General features: G+C 49.5%; 6 protein-coding genes across 6 annotated transcripts; 3 read left to right on the top strand and 3 right to left on the bottom strand.

Annotated features, from left to right (window-relative positions):
• Positions 1–1,124: 1,124 nt before the first annotated feature.
• On the bottom strand, positions 1,125–1,527 carry N7511_008787 (CVNH domain-containing protein; the record flags this gene model as incomplete). The annotated part of the gene is made up of 2 exons (XM_057131164.1): positions 1,125–1,321; positions 1,395–1,527. The coding sequence occupies 2 exons, from the start codon at positions 1,525–1,527 to the stop codon at positions 1,125–1,127; spliced, it is 330 nt and encodes a 109-aa protein (XP_056979152.1).
• A 3,353-nt stretch (positions 1,528–4,880) lies between these two features.
• Positions 4,881–6,775, top strand: N7511_008786 (putative C6 transcription factor RosA-like; the record flags this gene model as incomplete). The annotated part of the gene is made up of 4 exons (XM_057131163.1): positions 4,881–4,990; positions 5,054–5,356; positions 5,409–5,636; positions 5,686–6,775. The coding sequence occupies 4 exons, from the start codon at positions 4,881–4,883 to the stop codon at positions 6,773–6,775; spliced, it is 1,731 nt and encodes a 576-aa protein (XP_056979151.1).
• A 1,565-nt stretch (positions 6,776–8,340) lies between these two features.
• Positions 8,341–9,448, top strand: N7511_008785 (putative 26S proteasome-associated ubiquitin C-terminal hydrolase; the record flags this gene model as incomplete). Its single annotated transcript, XM_057131162.1, has 3 exons — positions 8,341–8,382; positions 8,431–8,525; positions 8,626–9,448. The coding sequence occupies 3 exons, from the start codon at positions 8,341–8,343 to the stop codon at positions 9,446–9,448; spliced, it is 960 nt and encodes a 319-aa protein (XP_056979150.1).
• A 598-nt stretch (positions 9,449–10,046) lies between these two features.
• Positions 10,047–12,252, bottom strand: N7511_008784 (uncharacterized protein; the record flags this gene model as incomplete). The annotated part of the gene is made up of 4 exons (XM_057131161.1): positions 10,047–10,688; positions 10,743–10,886; positions 10,938–11,457; positions 11,510–12,252. The coding sequence occupies 4 exons, from the start codon at positions 12,250–12,252 to the stop codon at positions 10,047–10,049; spliced, it is 2,049 nt and encodes a 682-aa protein (XP_056979149.1).
• Positions 12,253–14,086: 1,834 nt separating this feature from the next.
• N7511_008783 (transcriptional regulator family TF) lies at positions 14,087–15,481 on the bottom strand (the record flags this gene model as incomplete). Its single annotated transcript, XM_057131160.1, has 1 exon — positions 14,087–15,481. The coding sequence occupies one exon, from the start codon at positions 15,479–15,481 to the stop codon at positions 14,087–14,089; it is 1,395 nt and encodes a 464-aa protein (XP_056979148.1).
• Positions 15,482–15,928: 447 nt separating this feature from the next.
• Positions 15,929–17,747, top strand: N7511_008782 (cytochrome P450; the record flags this gene model as incomplete). The annotated part of the gene is made up of 5 exons (XM_057131159.1): positions 15,929–16,121; positions 16,174–16,391; positions 16,441–16,627; positions 16,680–17,632; positions 17,685–17,747. Coding segments are annotated over 5 exons (1,614 nt in total), but the record flags the coding sequence as incomplete, so codon positions are not given.
• Between the last annotated feature and the right edge of the window lie 1,997 nt (positions 17,748–19,744).

The following is a 19,744-nucleotide window of genomic DNA, read 5'->3' as shown; positions in this document are numbered from 1 at the left end:
AGAGAAGAGAGAAGAGTCAGAAAAGTAAAGAATTGAAACATGTAAACCCCAAAGCAAAGAAAGAACTACAGTATTTGACTACCTTTCAACAAACGCACTCCCACCACTCTTACCAATCCAGTAAGCAAGAGTCACCAGAGAACCCAGAGAAGCCCGAAACTTCCGCAGCTCGCCTATCTGACGCGTGGTATCCCAACTCCGGCATAGTGGAAAAGAAACAGTCGGCCCCGAAAGCCCGCAACGGGTCGCCAAGCGCCACGCTTGAGCCAAAAGAAAAAAAAAAAAGAGAAAGAAAGAGACAAGGCGCGAGCCTTTCCCATAACCGCTTCATTCCACGGAAAATTAACAAGCATAATACTGTAATAATCAAAGTAGAAAACACAAAACCGGGTCCCATCTGCATATCATTTTGGCCCCCACCATAAGCACCAACACGCCAAGGACAAGGCGAATCTCGCAAATTCTCACCCTGCTGTGGACTGTTGAATTGTCCCCGTTACTGCACGGCTCCAGTCTACCGAGGGCGTGGGTGCTAGCGGCGCCGCAGTCTGGAGGCTTTGGGCATTGTTGGTCCCGTCTTTGCTGTTTGGGGCATGGTTTTTCGGCTATGGTTATTGTGGCTTGCGATGAGATGACGGGGGCTATCCTGGGCTTTGGGCCTTTGTCGAGGTGGATTGATGGGGGCTGCTGGGGATCTACGGCCGGGGAATTTACTTGAGACGCCGGTGGGTATACTGTATGCGCTATGTCCTGGACTGGGTGGGATGGTTGTTGAGCGTTATTTGGGGGGGTTGGTGTTGTTGGGTTTGTTTAGGGCTCAGGGGTTGCAGGTTTGGGGGATTGCGGGTTTGGATGTGTTTTGTCTGATGTTCAGCCTCAGCTGTGGTGAGACTAGGATTTATCGGTTTGTTTGTTTTTGTTTTTTTGGCTGTGTAGGACAGTTCTAGGTCAGGTCGAGTCAGATCTGGGTTTGAACTGTCAAGCCTTTTAGGGGTTGAGACTCGATTTAGTTTCTCGATCGTGGAATCTGACTCCCAAGTATAACCCCCTAATTCACTCGTGGGTAAAAGTCAAGCACTTTCTATTTCTTTTTTTGTTTCTCGGGATATGAAGCATGAATCTTGCTAGAAACATTGCATATACTTCAAATGTCCATCTTCGTTCTTGATACAGGAACCCAGGTTCAACTCGTCGTTGCAAATGTTTCCCTCTCCGTCGTCGAGCTGTGCATACAAAAGCGGCTCATTGTTTGGGCCTTCCATGCGAAGGTCAACATCGGTTGCAGAATCGGAGAAATTCTTGCAGCTCCACGTAAGCTTTCCTGTTGATAGTCAGGTTAGTCAGACAGGGTCGTGAACCAAAGTCTTGTACGGTTGCAGCAAATGCAAACTCACCTTTTTTAGCCCCTACAAACTCATTCAGGTCTAGTTCCGAGTAAATGGCCTCCCCAGTTGGCCGGCGGCAATGAGCAGTGAGAGTGTGCTTGTTCTTCAATTGAATGTCCGTGGATGATCTGTGAAAGGGCATCTTGGCGGGTTGGGCTGTATTCCGAATAGCCTTGCGGTATACTGTCTTTTAGGTTCCGAGGCTGAGCTGTTCCCAAGGGTAACACGACAGATCTGCGAGCTTATAGGGTCTCTGACTTTGGCATGCAGGATGGACGAAACGTGTCTGCGCCAAATGTCCAGAACGGTCTGTTGCAGTCTTGTAGTGCAAGAGAAGGAATGAAAAGAGAATATAGAACCTATTCACACGCCGAGTACTGGATACCGAGGGTCCGGCATCTTTCTCCAGATGACATCGGTATGGTATACATTTCCGACCATTTAGATGTATGGAGGCGGTGGCTGTGGCATCATGCTTTCTTCACCATGACCAAAGGGAAATGTCGGCCTCGCACTGACTACTACAACATGTGGCTCCGTCGTGGAAACCATCTGCCTTGTCAATGATAGGACCTCGTCTTCATGTTTATAGGAGGTCATGGTGACCTCATGCAGGACTCTGCAGAGTGCGCTGTCAGCCTCATTCATTGGCAATGCAAGTATCGGGCGTTAACACTTGGCAAGGGTCAGCAGCCATCGGGTAATAAGTATAATTATTCTAATTCTTATTATTATTTAGAAAAAGGCGCCAGACGCATGAAAAATAAAAGCAAAAAAAAACGGATAGATAGAAAGCTGAAACAGAAAGAAAGTTAACGCTAATGATCTTGTAGATGCGCGGGACTCGGGGCAATATAGACTCCCTCCCGTCGATCCTGGTTGACTTGACCAAACCGCCTCTTCTGGGTTCTGTTTCCCACTCTCTTGCTCTAGGCCATGTCCAAAGTCTGAAGGGCTGAAGGACCCCGGTTGAAACATCCGAAGGGAAGTAAAGAAGCACCAGAGAGTATACCTTAGGTAGTGGACGATCTCGTGCGCTCCACTCGTCTACAATGGCCTCGTTCTTGGCGGAATAGAGTTGCGTGGTCTGCAGCCCATGGGCAGTGCTTAAAGGTCTCGATGGCTCTATCTTGTCCAAGGCTTGTCTCTTGATCTCCATTCCATGGCTGCTATCTGGGGGAATAATTGATTCACGATCATGTGGGGAAGAATGGATAGAACCCAGGCATCCCCAAGTAGGGAAATGCGAGATAGTCATGATGTATGCACCAGTCTGATTGGACGGGAATGATATTCCTGGCAATCCCGGAATACCTGGCTTCGGAACTCATCCAACGCCAGAGCATCTGCATAGCCCAAGACCCCACGGCCGATATAGTTAGCAGGGCTCGACGAGAAGGAAAAGTAATGAAGTCAGTACTTTTGACGCACTAGCCCTATTTGGGTTGCATGTTGCGAGAAGCGAGACTCACCGCCTCTGATTGGTGGTTGGCGTCGGCCCCGGTTTGCCTCCACTTAGTATCGGACTCTCTACTCTTTAGTTGAACTCTTCCTCGATTCACAGCGATGCTGGAATTACTGTATCCCCGAATGACAAACGGGATTGCCCGAGTTCCCTGACTTGCCCGACCTCCCTGGCAGGAGAGGCAGGACAGGACTTCCTCAGTCTCACCGGAGGCCTGAGATCCTGTACAAGTGTGGTGCCACGTGTGTAGTAAGGTTGGAATGTCAGAGTCCAGATCAGCAGGTGGCACACACCGACTTTAGACACATGTCTCCCCAGAAAACGTGGTCGATCGGTGCACAGCTCTGCATGCAGCCTTCAGGGGAGTCACACCGGAACTACTATCTGCTCAAAGTCTTGGCTAGGCATCCTCTGCCGCTCTCACCCTCCAGCCTGGACCCTGCAGGAATGGGAGAATGGGAAAAAGATTGAACGGAAAAAAAAAAGAAAGAAAGGGAACAAAAATCACCCCAAAACAACCAACAGAAATCAAGAAAAACAAAAGTGATTTCACGACTCTCTCATCCCTGCATACTTGTCCATTGTCTTATTCGGGCTGGACATCCCACACCGTCAAAACCGCGCAGGGTCATCCATGGACATGGTTCCCGTTCCAGTCCAGTGGTAGCGCAGGTAGCTTAGGCGGACCAGAAGATGGGGAATCCGGGGACATATAGACTCGCCACCAGGACTTCAATGAAGATGTGGCGGCGATCCCGCAAGATTGAACTGGACCCCCTGGTTACGAGTAAACCTTGCCATCGTAGCCGCCAATCCCCATGGCCCAAGTGGTGAGCGGTCCCCCTGTCTCACGCATCATACAGTCATGGGCGTGCAGTTCTACATTCGGTTGCGATTACCGAGTTCAGAGCGTTTAATTTCCTTCTGGCTCACGGGTAGAAACGGTGGACTTCCGCCTGTCAGTCGCAGCTCCAATCTTAGCGAGCCGGTGGATCAGTAGGGGGATGGTCTACAGTGGCACTGATGGACAAGGTGACTTACTCAATACGGTATAAGGTGCTGGCTTGACAGTTTCGACCCGCAATCCAGGGTCCTGAGATCGAGCCTTGATCGACCTGGGACAGGGTGCTATACGTTTGACCTTGGACTTTGGGCTCGAACTCCTTTTGACAGGCGGGATGGGCGTGAGAAGCACCCAAAAAACAAAAAACGGAAACCCAGCCCAGCCCGTACAGTAGAGTCGATCTCGAGATTCTGCTGTGTTGCCTTTTGCCAACCATGGCCCGATCTGGGGAAGATTCACGTCTGTAGTCTGTCTATCACCGGGCTTTTCTCGTCTATACTTTATTCTCTATTCTCTATACTGTCAAGTCTGGGACCCAACAGAGTCTAAGCCTATCGAGGCAGCTGTATAAGAATGTTCTCCACACGGGTCTGAGACCCAGCTGAACCGGTGCTATCCTAGACGCCTCGATTTCTCTTGGGTTTTTTTATTCTTTTTATTCTTTTTATTGTTTTATTCTTTTACTGTTCTGGGAATTGTGATTATTATTTGAGCTTAGCCCCTGGTCCCAGAGGCTCAAAATCTCATTGCTTGGGGGTTGATTCGCAGTGAGATTGATCATATCCGCGCCTGACCTCTTTCTCTTCCTCTCTCTCTCTTTCTCTTTTAAGTCTCCCTGGCTCTTCTTCTCAGATCTATACCTTGGACAACTATTTCGACAATCGGCTTCAAAAAGGTATTCCATTTGTCTACTTCGGAAATTGGGAGCCCTGCACCTCGTATTCTCCACGTGCTTAATCCGACATTCCTCACACCCCCCGGTTATTTTTGGACTGGCAGATCGACTATAAACATCTGGTGCGGCTCATCTTCTTATTCACAGTCGTTGGGTCCAGGATTGGTCTACAGGGCATACGTGCCCACTCCCAGATCCTCAACCATTCCCTCTACTCACTTCCGGAGTCAACCGTGACTCCCCCAATCTACGTGAACGCCTTACCTGTTCAAGTCTTTTAAATACGCCAACATGGTCGGCCCAGGTGGTGGTCCTCCGCGCAAGAGCCACACCAAGTCTCGTAATGGCTGCAAGACTTGTAAGAGGAGGCATATTCGCTGCGACGAGACCTTCCCACAATGGTACGTGAATCCATAGAGATGCCTTACATGCCCATAGGCGCCAAATTAAAGTCCCCTCGCTAGTCGCAATTGCACCAAACACAACTGCCGCTGCGATTACCAAGATGTGGTCGGCGGCGCAGGCAGTCCCCCAACTCCACGGCGCGGTCCTGACCTGCTCATGTCGCCTGACATCGAGGCCGAGATTGAGAACTGGCATCGTACCGGTGTGCCTCCTTATCCAGAGCTCCTGCAGTGTCCTCGCTCAGGATGGTCGGGTCTTTCGCGTGATGATTTGCGCTTGATTCATCATATTATTGGGGTTTCCATTGACTTACACCGGAGAGGGCTGAGTGGCTGTACAGCCTGGGCGCAGAAGATGCCCAAGTAAGAGAGCCCTTGGGTGGTTATGGAGACTACTAGCTGACTGTTTGTCTAGTTTTTTGGCTATTGCGCTGTCTAGCGACTTTGTCATGAGCTCCATCCTGGGCTTGTCGGCTTTCCATCTTTCGTTCTTAACAGGAGATCAAGAGACAAAGCAGTTGGCGTATCGCCATAAAGTGACGGCTCTTCAGGGCTTGCAGGGTGCCCTTGCATCGTTCTCCAAGGATAACTGTGATGCCATTCTTGCGGCCTCGGTTCTTCTTACATGGCAGGCGACAGAGCAGTGAGTGATTGCCGATCATTTTGAGAATGCCGTTCACTAACGTCAACAGCTCGAGTTGGATGTCCTTGCAACATGGCATCTCAAGTGTACTCGAGTTTATGCATCCATATTGGAAGCAGGAGTCAGATCTGGCACAATATGTAGAGAGCCTAAGGGCGCTGAGCACAACAGATCTCTCAATGGCAGGTGCCTACCAACCTCTCGACGAAGACATGGTCCATCTCGACCAAACAATCCACGCCCTCCAGATGATTCAAAAACGAGTCACTCACAATCTGGAGCACACCCAACGCCTCGGTGAACTGATCGAATTCGTTCAAAAATTCCGCGATGACTTACCCAGTCAGACCTCTGAACAAACCTTCGACCGCATCCAGATACTTCGCCGCTGGCTCTTCTGGCTCCCGCCCTCCATGCTCCGAGGAAGCGACTCGGATCTGAGCGCGCTCGCCATTCTGGCCCAGTTTTTCGCCGTTGGCATCTCCCTCGACCGCTTCCTCCCAGAGATGGGAGGTGCATATCTAGGCGCTTTATCCATCGGCCCCATCGAAGAAATCTACCGCATCATCATCGCAAATAGCGCAACAGATCCCTTCAACGCCGACCTGCGACTTTCCCTCGGCCTGATGGATATCCCTCGCCGCATCGTCGCCCGCTATCGCAGCCGACTCCACTGGTCTCCTCGCTCCTCTATCGACCAGTATTCCCCCTGTTCACCAAGTCCATACCACCACAACCTGACCGAATACCCACTCGTCACATCCTCCTCTCCTGCATCGGCCTCTCCCTCCTACGCCGCATATACTCCGCCCCTCCAATCCCCTCCGGCTGTCACAGTCGCCAGCTCTCCCTTTAATCTCGCAGACGGCTACATCACTGCGCCACCCTCGCATTCGCATTCCCTCTACCCACCCTCTCCACAACTCCTCGATACGAATGACGCACATCTTTCTCTGGACCTGGTTCATTCTCAATCCACTCTTCCGAGTTCCTCGACATATACACCGCCATACGGCGGGGAGTTACATTGCTCCGACTTGCCCCGTGCTGATGGCACGCTTGGCTTGAACATGGAAGTCTATCCACAGACACATCCATTCGAGATGCCTGGCTTGGTTGCGCCGCTTTGGACATCGTGATGGCTATGGTTCGGAGTTGGGCTGGAGGCCCTGGGTGGACTTTTTCGGATTCTATCACTCGACACTTGTCAATTCTACCCGTCGAGCATCAGCGTTGGTGTGTTGTGATTTTGATAGCAGTGTGTTATCTTTGGTCGAATCTTCAGTTTTAAGCTGGTGAAGATGGCTCCCCTTTTTTATATTGATGTATATACCCCGATTTCATTGAACGTATCCTTTTGCAAGTGTGCTACTTGTCTTCTGTGATGATTAACAAGTTCCAAACTATCATTCATGAGCAACAACAGCATTATCATTCGAGAAATGGCTACCTAGACAAGTAGTCACAATGGAACCTCGGCACAGATCAAACCACTGCCCGCCGCGGACTCTATCATCCTCCGACAGCTGGGATTGAGCCCCAATCACTCTAAACATAGTCCCACCACTTCTCTCACTTCCCACCCTCTTCCCTCCATTTACTCACAAGATCACACAAAAGCCCCAGGTGTACCAACTTCAGCCTCCACCCCGCACTTCCAACCACAGATCGACAGGAACGAAAGCAACCCAACGAACAGGTAAAATCCGAATTCTAAGAATAAACCAAAGACCCAAAGGGTCCAGCATCACGGACCCAGCACGGGACACACATTAAGACCGATAAACTACAGATCGCCGCATCTCATTGGATATCAAGGCCCTCACGCTCCCCAGACCTCGTATTCGGCCGCAGTTGGCCTAGTTGGGATGGGGTATCATGTTCCCGGGCTAGGGCGGAATCAGGTATAGTCTATAGTTAAATAGATAGACGCAGGACGGGACATATAGCGTCTGAATTCATAGTTGCCTCGGTTTTTTTCGGTGCGGAGGTTGCTTTCTTTGGTGGTTGGGATCGGCGCTTCATTATGTCTCGAGTGGTCTGACTGCACCGTACCGTTTGGAAATAGGGTTGATGCATGTCTGGTGTCTTTTTCGTATGTCTATATTTATCGCTTGCGCTTTTTTTGCCTGCGTGCTTTTATTGAGCCCCCTAGACGGTTCGTTTATTTTTTTTTTGGTTCTGTGGCTGTGAGGGATTAGGTTTGTGGTATTTCCCAAAGGTTGCGTCTTCGATGACCCTGCTGCTACGGGCTTACTCTTCTTTGAGGAAATATCGGTGAAGAGGACTCTGGTTTTGTCAAAGTAAGATATGCAGTGCCCTATATCAATATTCTTCGTCATTTTTGCTGCCTTTAAGAGAATACTCCAGCTATTACAGCCACTGTAGTTGCATTTTGGGTCAACTGTGAGCTTCCCTTGGCAATATTGGGAAGTTTTGACTACATGCTTAGCTTGAGAGATGCCAGAATTCAAGACTCACACCTAACTGCACCTTGGCTCCGTGGTATTCCTATTCCGATAAGAACGATGTGCTGTATGGACAGTCTATACATCAGGCACAACAGACAAACAGAGCAAACACAATCATGTGATAATGACATAACCGCTTTCCATTTTGGGCAAGAGAGCAACGCTTGATTCTCAAGCTCCAACAACCACCTTTCACGCTTTCTCAACCTACCTACATATCACCGAAATCCAATATGGGAGACGCTGCTGGTTGGAGTACAATCGAGTCCGACGAGGTAATTGTCTCCAAAATCCCTCCGCACTAGTTTACTAAGACATTCTAGGGCCTGTTCACCTCGTTGATCGAGACCTTGGGAGTAAAGGACACCCAATTCGAAGAGCTCATCTCCCTCGATCCCGATACAATCAGATCCCTCGGGTAAGCACCTCGCTCCTCCAAGTCCCCAATGCCCAACCCACCCACATCGTCAACACCCCAGCTCCAAAAGAACCTCCCAAAAAAGCTAACCTAACTCAAGACCCGTCTACGGCGTGATTTTCCTCTTTAAATGGACACGCGAAGCAGCAGGCGCCCGCGCTGATGCCCCCCTAGACGGCGAATACGACCCAAGCGCCACAGACAACAACCTCTTCTTCGCCGCGCAAACCATCCAAAACGCCTGCGGAACACAAGCCATCCTCTCCGTCATCCTCAACCACGACAACCCACCCACCCCACAACCCGCCATCACCCTCGGCGCAGAACTATCCAGTTTCAAAGAATTCACCACGGGCTTCCCGCCCGAACTCCGCGGCGAGGCGCTCTCCAACTCCGAAGCGATCCGCAGCGCACACAACAGTTTTGCGCGCGCTAGTCCGTTTGCCGATGAGACTGCGCGTCCGCAGGATGACGAAAAGGGCGCGGACGCTTACCACTTTATTGCGTATACGCCTGTCAATGGAAAGCTGTATGAGCTTGATGGGTTGCAGCCTCATCCTATCAGTCATGGGGCTTGTGATGCGGGATCGTTCCCGGAGAAGGTAATTGAGGTTCTCCAGCGGCGCATTGCGCGGCACGACGCTGGTGAAACACATTTCAATCTCATGGCTGTTGTACGGGACCCGAGGATTTCCGCTAGGGAGATTGGGGATGTGGAGACTCTGGAGAGGGAGGAGAGGAAGAGGGCTGCGTGGCAGTGGGAAAATACGCTGCGGAGACATAACTTTGTTGGGTTTATTGGGGAGATGATGAAGGGTGTGGTGGGGATGAAAGACAAGCAGGACCCCGAGGGCAAGGCTTATGGGGAGTGGGTTGAGAATGCGAAGAAGGAGACGAGGAAGAAGCTCGAGATGCAGCGGTAGATATTCTTTTGTTCTTCCTCTTGTTCTTTGTGAGCTGTTATGGCATTTCAGATACCCTTTGCGAAACAGGACGATTATGGTCGATATGAACAAAGATCTACGGTATTCGATGATGTTTGAGCAACGCTGGAGGGTTGTATACTACACATTTATTCACACGGAGTAGGTGAATAGAGTAAGCGCCCCGGGCCGCCTTAAAACGACCAATCGACCGCGTTCTGGTTGCACATCAGTGGCTCAGGACTGACTGCCTTTGCATGACTTTGAGATCAAACATGCAATGAACACCTGCTACCATGTCCATACAGTCAGTCCCAACCACCATGACTATGACTGGATCGTGTTATCCAGCTCTTTTCTGATATCTTATCGAATGGCACAAATCTGATGTTCAAAATCCTTGTCATTCAATTCTTATATTTACGTTTCGTGGTTCAAGGAAATCAAGTACATGGCTGTGGCAAATCACCGAAAATCAACGCAGTGCTATATACTGGCATCCACATCGTAACTCGTAATGAGATATCCAAAGTATATCCTCCGTCCCAGCCAGAATGTAGACCATTATTCTCACCAGAACTGAACGTCAAACTGACACTCAATGCTCCACAGAGCGCAACTTGAGATGCTCAACCATAGGCTCAGGCAGGTCCTCCGCATTGACCAAGCCCAACGCCAGCAGGTCAGACCAGAAGAACATGATGCGGTCTTGGGCGTAGGCCAGATAATCGAAATCGCCCTCCTCGTCAATATCCGCATCAACAGGCGGTGTCTTCTCACTGTCTGCGTCACCGTTGCTGTGACCGTTACTTCGGCGCTGGTCGTTTTCGCCGTGCCCATTGGCAGCTGCCATCTCCGCGATGCCTTCTTCCATGCCGGGTACCTTGGCTTGGACAATACCCCAGGCAACCCACTGCGCAGAGTTCATGACTCGCCACAGGCGGGTCTGTTGCATGAGGAAGCGCACTTCTCTGTCCAGCTCTTCGTCGTTGGACTTTTCAGTCTGTGCGAGCTGCGAGCTGGACCCGTCTGCTTCGTCTAGGTCTAGCGGAGTAATGCCCGTTGCAGTACGCCCGCGCATGTTGGGCGTTGCCAGAGGGGAGATGGTTCCGCCGCCAACGGCGGGTCGGTGCGTGAGGTATGTCGAAACAAATTGGTATTGCTGGTCTGGCGTTGGGTAGGCGCGAGTGTTGCAGGCCCATGAGCGCTCTTCGTCATGGTAGTTGTAGCACCATTCAGTCTGTTATCGTTAGATTACCGAAGTCTGTCTCTGTCTCAAAGACTGGGAACTCACGAAGTGATTAGCGAACTCAAGGCCAGGAGTATTGGCAGATGAGTATTCAAAGTCAATGACAACGAGCTGCTTGTGCTCATTGGCAGGCAAGAGCAACGGTGACTGTGTGGCCGGTTCCATGCGAAGAAGATTGCCGTATTGAGTCTAGAAACGAGTCAATACAAGATCCCACAATTGACAGGAGGGAAAACTTACATCATTGTGCGCAAACACCAACTGACGCTTGATCTCAGCAATTCCCCCAGATCCGGCGACCAACCAGAGTCGGTAGCTGTCCACGGCTTTGCGGAACATTTCCCACGGCACACCGCAGACATAACCGCGACGACGCCACGGTTCAAGTGCGGCTTTGGCTTCGTTTTGCGGGGACTGGATTTCCTTGTCGAGCCAGGTGGTTACCTGCTCGCAACGATCCACCCACTTATCCCAGTTCTTGAAGATCATGGGTCCATCTTCGCGTTCTTCTTCGAGAAGGTCAATTCCATCGTGCAGTTCTCTCATCCGCTTAGCAATCTGCTTCGCCGTTTCGGGCATGCGCAGTTCTTTAGGGGTAAGAGGACGAGCCTCGAAGTACTCTTCGAATCGGCCGTTGAGGAATGTGCCCAGGACGCGAGGACCAATGTTCTTCCGGCCTAGGCGGCGGAGGATCTGTAGCTCCTTCTCTCGATCAATGAGATGATCGACCTGGGGGCCGTAGATTCGGAGCAGAAGCTTCCTACGGTTCCAATTAGCGTGGTGCTCAAGGTAGGGTGGACGTCGATGCTTACGGCGGGGGTTTCCTAGACACCAAAGTAGACTTGCTATCTGTTTTGGGAGGAGGCAAGTTCTTAGGTGGTGCAACTACATACACGGCGTTGGTGAGAGCGCCGCTAAGTCGAACCACCTCAATATCGCCAGCTAGTTCCGCTGGGACCTTGCGCCAGCCTTTAAGTTGCAGCGTGTGTACAATACGCACAATCTCAGTCTTAAAGATCATCCAGCCCTCCCGATCCTTGTCGGCTTTGAGGTTGGCATTGGCGTCGGTGTCCTCTTCTACTGCAGCGCCGCCAGTGTAGGCCAGTGTCTTGGAGTTGTCCAAGTAGGCTTCCACGCCTGGCACGGGTGCATCGATATCTGTAGCTTCCGACTCAGAGGCTGAGCCTTTTTGCAAGCCCTTATGACGACGTCGGCTCAGGCGTTTGGCCGACACACTTGAACCGATGGCACTGCTCGGTCGGTTGGTCGCATGTTGGAGGAGGATCTTCTCCAATATATCCAAGGAGAAGGTGCTTTCGGAGGGGTTGGAGTTGGGTCTTTCTAGGGGACCGTCCTCGGTGGGCGCATCGTTTGTCGCATTGGAGACGGCTTCGGATTTCCGTGCTTTACGATTCTGCCGTCTGGTTTTTTCATGGTGTAACCATTCGTATACTTGGTGGAAGAGACCCTGAGGGTCCTCTTCAGGCCGGTGTTGCTCTCTGTCTTCTTGTGTCATGGCATCGTTGACGCTCGAGGGGCCGTCAAGAGAAGGCATGGAGGAAGTGGGGGGTTGCGCAATGGGCTGGGACTTGGAAGCCCGATACTGTTTCAGAGAAGTGCCGTCTGGGGAATCGACCGTCCCACTTGCGTGTAAGGCCTTGGTCAAAGAGCGAATGTTCAAGCCTGTTCCCGAAATCGACGATTCTGTGGGAATTAGTATTCGAATTGAGAGGATTCGAGGTGTTGCTGGGGGCAAGAGATGTCGAGTTGCGATAGAGAGAGATTACAAGCCAGGGGCGTGCTTATAGGTGGCGACGAGAGAGTGGATTTCTAACTACGAAGCAGGGCAAAGAAATGGAGCCTACCTGTTAATTCGGGACCAGGCACATTGTCTTCGGTGAAGGACGGCATGTGTCCACGCGAGCCAAGAAAGGGGCTGAATAGCTTATCGGTAGGCACGCGACCAATTGCGAATGCGCTTCCGAGCGAACTGAATGGCCAAACCCGAGTCGAAGGAGAATCTTGGGGGGGAATAGAAAGGAGGCAAGGTGGGGGATAAATTGGACCCCTAGAAACAGTTGATAAGCGAACGGAAAGGTCCCAGTTGTGGATGTGGGTACGAAGGACTGTCCCTTGGGTTGCAACCCAACTGCGGGACCTGGGGAGATGAGCCGGATATGGTGAACAGTGTCAATGGACGGTCGAGATGGACTGCAACGTAATATGAAAGGTTGAGCAAAAGGGACACAAGAAAAAAAGTGGCGAAATTGGCAGTTATCACTCAGGTGACTCTCCAGTGCCTGGTGCCTTGCGAATCTGGCATCGCTTCTCCATATCTTGGGCAAAACAGCCAGGGATCTCCGATTCGGCAGGAGGTCACACCACTCATCATTTCAAGATAAGTTATCTTTGCCGACCAGTCGTAGGAAATCCTTCACACCGCAATATTCATCTTTGGGGGCGTCTTGTACATTGCACGGCAGGTGGCAGTATATGGCTTTCATACTGTCGCATGTGGGGAGCGGGCTGTATCGGCGCCAGGAAGCTTTTCACTCGGGTTCTCGCCAGAAGGTTTGCTGGCGTTCATCAAGTCTCATTTTAATGATTGGTGTAAACCCCGGATGAATCCAAAGGATTGGCTTCGGATTGTTATGATGAGAAGAAGAGAAAAGTAGGAAGAGGGGAGATGGGAGGTGAGGGGAGCACGAGGTAAGTTACCGTATTGGATCTTGGAAAGTCTGGCCTCACATATCAGGCCACGAATTTGATCGTTCCTAGTTAACTCAACGTTACTTACAGCACCATACTTTCCCAACTATGTATTGATTGCTTGGGTGTTTTTTTTTCTCTTGTATCTCATGGATCTGTCAATATCTAATGCCAATGGATGTCTCGTATCGCTAAGTCCACATGTTATAAGTATGCCTAGAGTTGCATTGCGAATAACAAGCCAATTCCAACGCATCGACAACTCTACATGTCTTGAGCATACCCCGTTCAGCGAGGCAATTCTGATAATATAATTGACGAGGCTTGACCAGCTAGTACATCTATGATGATTCGGAAGGGCAGAGCCTTGGGCAGACATGCGCTTTTCACAACGGAGTCTAGAGCGGGCGGCCATGCAGATGGCCATGCGGGTGAGCTTGACTCCTTGCTCCTTGCTCTTTTGATTGAGCTGGAGAAATTCTTTGCAAAAAAGTGCTGACTCTTGTCTGATCCAACGACATTCACAGTCCAAATGTGTTGGTGGCAGCGAAATAAATTGATCTGGCTCAATACTGGTCAGGGCTGGGGGTTGAACAAATCGATCCCTCCAATATTCTGTTGAATGCAATATCATCCAAGGACTTGTGGGAATTGCATGGCGCGTGATGATCATATTTCTGTCATCCCGGTAATAACACCTCCTTTTCCACAAGTAGATTCTCTCCACTGGAACAAGAAGCATAAACCGAGTATCTCAATTTATTCTCCATTCGGCCTTGAAGATTTACTTCGGAGGCGACATTGAAAGTCCGGATGCGATCCTGTGCAGCAGGAATACGCCCTGGTCTAGCTAACCAGTCATCAACAGTTCCGGACTCGGGGGAGATTGAGAACGAAGATTCCTCCAGGGAAATAATTATAGCAATGATCTGGACGACAGGCAAACACATGCATAGACCCTGTACTGGCGGGGCTTCCTGCAGAAACCTCAGGGCCTGGCGACGCAAATGAGGGAATCGACTTTTTAGGGCTGTGATGAAGAGCGGGAGAAAAACGCCCATTTCGAACATGAAGTATGGCTGGCTGCCATCCAAGTTGCGGGTTTCATTGATAGCTTTAGGGGCATATTCCAGGATCTGGGTGAATTGGTATTCGTACGCATCGTAGGTCATTTCATCGGTAATGAGAGATGCTTTTGTTTCGATCAAGATGCTGATGTACGTCATGAGGAGAAGAGAAGTAAAGCCGTCAATATCGTTTGCATCTGGGTAGAGATTTATATGCCGTGTCGATATCAATGTCATAAAAGACGCGTACCAGGAATTTAGGCGCTGTTCTAGAACTTCCTGTCGCACTAAAAGTGCAGCGAGGTCATGGATTTCGGCGTTGAAGGCTGTGAATTGGGACTTGATATTGGTGTTAAGATTTTTCCATTCCGCAACCAAGCCCAGAAGTCTATTCCTCGCCTCATTGATGGTGGCACATGGTTCTCTCTGGATTATCTGGTCCAGAGGCACGGCGTCGGACAATTTACCATCTGTCGTGATCAAAAAATGGGTCCCCAATCTTCGAAAAATTGGGATGATAGTAGTCATCAACAGCTCAGAGCCTGTGACAGAGGCCATGCATGTGGTACTGGCCAATAATCGCGCACCATTCGTATATAAGATGACTGCGGCTGATTTATTGCCCTGCAATAATTCAATAGCAATAAAAAGCACACAGCTGATCATCGATATGGTGAGATCGGCAACGCCTCTATTGATTCGCCGCTGTAAAGCTGCAAGGGAGCGTGAATACCATACCAAAGCTTCTTCGTGATAACCATGGCGCACATTAGCTGGATTATTGAGCAGGGATAATGGGTTGGAGTCGCAAATAGGCGGCCTCTCATATAGCGCACTCAGTGAAATTACTGCATCCCACACTGCAGGCTCAAGCCGACAGATCTGCAGAACGGATCCGCTCCAAAAGTTGAGATCTAAGGCCCCGGCAAGCGCAGGCCCTGCCCGGTGAAAGTAATAATCAAATGCCCGGCGCTCACGCTGCCCAGAGTGAGATTGCGGATACGACATGACCAGTGCTGGGCGGAGCGACAATGCGTTGTAAGCACATTGTCGGCCTGTGCTAGTGCATCTTGCACAGTGAGGTTTTTCTTCTCCGCATCTGATCCGACGAATTCTGGATAGGGTCAGCGCTTTCTCCGGACGGCAATGAGCCTCACTCAGTGGCCTAAGATCAGACTGACTTGCACGTATTGCATCCCGTTTTTGACTTTCTGCTCCCAATGCGACCAGACCTCCGGGATGGGGGCATGGCTAGCATGTCTGTCACCCAATCAGTATCGTGGAAGTTGAGTCTCAGCTCATGATGGGAGATCTGTTTGCCGAAAGGGGCCCGAACGGCGAATCAGAATGCCGACAGTCGTCATGATATTGACACCTCAGGCACCAAGCCATGACCCCTAGATCTCTCGCGTATTCTGACCCGCGGCGTTTTTAGCTATTACAAACATTCGAGAAATGTCGCATTACACGGCGTTGACGGTGTTGCTGGGTATAGTCCCACTGGTGGTGATCTATTTGTGGAAAACAGTCACATACTACCGAACAAAGCAATATGCACATCTACCCCAGCTTCCACCATCATTAGTATGGGGTCATTTGGCCGCTATTGGTAAACTGAAGAACACTCACAGACTTAATGACCATGTTGGTAGGGAGTCTTGTCAATTTCATCGGATGCCGCACGTCTGACTGGCAACTAGACGAACTCTTCAAGGACATGCACGATCAACTAGGAAACCCTCCTCTTTTTATTGCAGATTTCCGACCCATAACTCACGTTATGTGTGTCATTTGCAATCATGAAGTCGCAGAGCAGGTTTCCAAAAGCTCCAAGCTTTTCCAGTACAGTACTCCAAAGTCGCCCACAATTCGATGGTTCCAAGACCTGTTCGGCGCGAACTCCATCCTTGTTGCAGAAGTAAGTTGATCCCGTCAGCAAAAAGAGGAATGATCTAAACAATATACAGAATGAAGAATGGAAAGGACTACGCAAGCAGTTCAATCCAGGATTCTCCCACAAGCATCTCATGAGTTTGATGCCTTGTATTCTCGACAAGACCCAGCTTTTCCTAGAGCGTCTTGACCATTTAGCCACGACTGGAGAGGAATTTTCTCTTGATGATCTGTGTACAAACCTGACATTCGACATCATTGGTGAATAGTCTTACTCTCCGCTCAGAAATGCATCCTCTAACACTCTTTACAGGCGCGGTCACCATGGATACCAACATGGATGCTCAACTCGGAGAAGAAAAGCAAGGCGAACTGGTTCGACTCTACCGTGAACTGGGCTACAGCTATCGCCCTGATAATGGCAGATGGAAAATTCTACTTGCCTTCCAGAGACGTTCATTGGGTCGTCGAGTCGATAGTCTCATTCAAGCGATTATCAAAGAGAAATTTGAGGAGGAATCCAATCCTGAAAAGTCTTCTCGCAGTGTGCTCGCTCTCGGTCTGGCAGAGCACCCGAAATTGACGCCAGAAATCCTCAACCAGACCTGTGATCAACTCAAAACTTTCTTATTTGCTGGTCACGACACGACCAGTATTGTGCTCCAGTGGTCATTTTATCAATTGAGTCGCACTCCCCGGGTCTTACGCCTCGTTTGCCTCGAGTTGAATGAAGTCTTCGGAGCCGATAGTTCGACATCTGCTGTTCGAGCCAAAATTCTGGAACGTGGAGAGGAGCTTCTTCAGAAACTGACCTATACTTCCGCGGTGATAAAGGAGATCCTTCGCTTGTTCCCACCAGCTGCCACAGCGCGTTCGTCGCCTGCAAACAGCGGGATGGTCGTTCAGTTGCCGAATGGAGAAGAACTCAATCTAGATGGAACAATTATATATCACTGTCATAGTATCATACAGCGCGACAAGAGCGTGTATGGTGATGACAGAAACGATTTCATCCCCGAGCGTTGGCTGAGAGACGCTAAAGATAACGCTCCCATCCCGCCAAGTGCATGGCGACCTTTTGAGCGAGGGCCACGCAATTGTATTGGACAGGAACTTGCAAATATCGAGGCACTGGTTATTCTTGCCTGTGCTGTTCGCCGATATGATTGGAAGAAGGTAGGGCTTGGGGCCTTCAAATATGATGATTCGGGGGCACCGATCATGAAAGAAAACGGGCAACATGATGTCCATTCAGAGCTATACAGTGTAAGTGCTCGAAGTTCTTTCGATGCGGCGTTCATTTACTGACAATCGTTAGACGTTGGAGATTACCGCGAAGATTGTCGACGGCATGAAGATGCGCGTCAAATTGGCCAACTCGGTATGATTGCAGATGTTTTATGATTTAGTATACATGTTTTGGTTTGCTTGGTTAGGTGGTGGGTTTTTGCTATTTCAGCTGAAGTTCACGGCGGACAACAATTTAGTTAGGGTCCCAATAGGTACGGTACCATTGTGAAAATTTTGTGACTGGACTTCTGTAATCTTCCACCTTTCGCATCTCGAGGAGATTCGATCAACAGTATTTTTGTTATTAATCTCGTCTGAGTTTCGGTATCTCTTAGATACCATGTTGGTGGGCGCTTTGTCTGCTGCTACTAGCTTCAAATTTGAATGCATTCACGACAATATAAAGAGTCGACGTGTTATATGCAATGCAACTTAGACATGCTGCATAGAAATATGAAGATCAGCTAAAGAATCACAGTATCTAGTTCCATTTTCTAGCGTACGGCGGGTCACGAAAGGCATTATCGGGTCACATTCCTTTTTTGAACGCTGTACATAGCATTTGCAACACTGTGTTATTCCGATATCTACTAGGCTCTGCAACGTGTAAAGTGGCTGCGTCTGTTCACACCGATCATCTATCAACACTCACCGTGTTTTAGTAGGGATTCTCTGTCTCCGAATCCCCCGAGAAGTGAATCTCCATCTGCTAAGAATTGCCAATCTTGGTGTTTAAAGTCTGGTAGACACCATTGCGGTGAATAGACATTTTTCAGTCTTATGATAAATTGCTCCTCATCTTGGTTATTCTGAGCCTACAGAGAGCTCGCAGCAACGATTATCAGTTTCCAAACTCGACGAAATGTCTATCATCCCTTTGGGCTTCGTTCTAGCGTTATTCTTCGACTACGTGCGATGCTTTATCTTTAACATGGTCTTGACTCGCTAGAAGCAGGAGTACCAATATGGTCGATTCAGCCACAAGCGATGAGAAAGTGAGGGAAGTGGAATCTCCACAGGTATATCTACAGGATCAGGCCGCAGCAAAGCTTCAAACAATGGAGCCAGTCAGCATTTCGTTCAAGTACGCTCTTTCCAGTCTCTATTGCAACAAATTCGCTTCGTCATCGTCATGCCCAGACACAAAATCTACGAGCATCACTCGCGTCATCAATACCGCGCAAAGATCTCCAGAGCAATCATTAGTGTACATTCCGGATTTATTCTCATCCATCATGGCTAGTCAGCCAATCGTGAACTCGAAATACCAGGATTTCAAAATACAAGCTGATGCTTGGATTGCTGAGTTTGTTTTAGCTTCCCTCCCTGTTCCCGAACAGGCTAGGTATAGCCTTTTGATTTAAATGTGGATATGAAACCCACGAATCATTTAGAATCATTGGCGCTGATGAAAAGTGGACTTAAAGAAATGTCCTCGTCCATCTTGCCTACTTGGCAGCTACTTGGGCACCTCGTTGCGACGAGGAGGCTCTCCGAGTGATGATAGACTGGAACCATTGGGTAGGCATCTCGTATTCAGAGGTTAAGATCGTTACTTTCAATTATAATACTAATATGGAAATCATGTGTGCCCTGGGAGGTTCTTTGCTGCCAGCGAGATCAAGCCCCTTAGGTTTCATATTCTCTTGACCTATGATATGAAGCTGGCTCCGGGTGGTTCTCCTCAGTTTCGCGGCATTGGGTTTTCTACTATCGTTGATCAAGCGTGGCAGGTTTTAATCAGGCGTCGAAAGGAGATTCAACTGCCCGAATAATTAATGAGGGACGGCCGTTTGATGGCTAAGGCGTGGAATTTTTATAAAATATTAGCATCATGCCTCAATGACCGAAAGAGCTAGAGAAGATGATCTGGTTGTCTCTCGGGTTACTACATCAAATATAGTGAACTGCTCCACTGATGTCGCGTAATACACACATAGAATACTCAAGCTGTAGTTGTTTTTTGAAACCAAATAGTTTTCACCTAACCCCATGGGCGAGATGTTAACTTGCATACAAAAAGTCACGGCGACTCCGAGGTGGCTTGTCGCTTGATTCAGCCGTATGATGGTTCTTGTTGAAGATAAT

Source organism: Penicillium nucicola (genome assembly GCF_028828085.1).
Source record: "Penicillium nucicola strain IBT 29836 chromosome Unknown utg000010l, whole genome shotgun sequence".
Classification (NCBI taxonomy): Eukaryota; Fungi; Ascomycota; class Eurotiomycetes; order Eurotiales; family Aspergillaceae; genus Penicillium; species Penicillium nucicola.
This window is presented reverse-complemented; position numbering and strand designations above follow the sequence as displayed.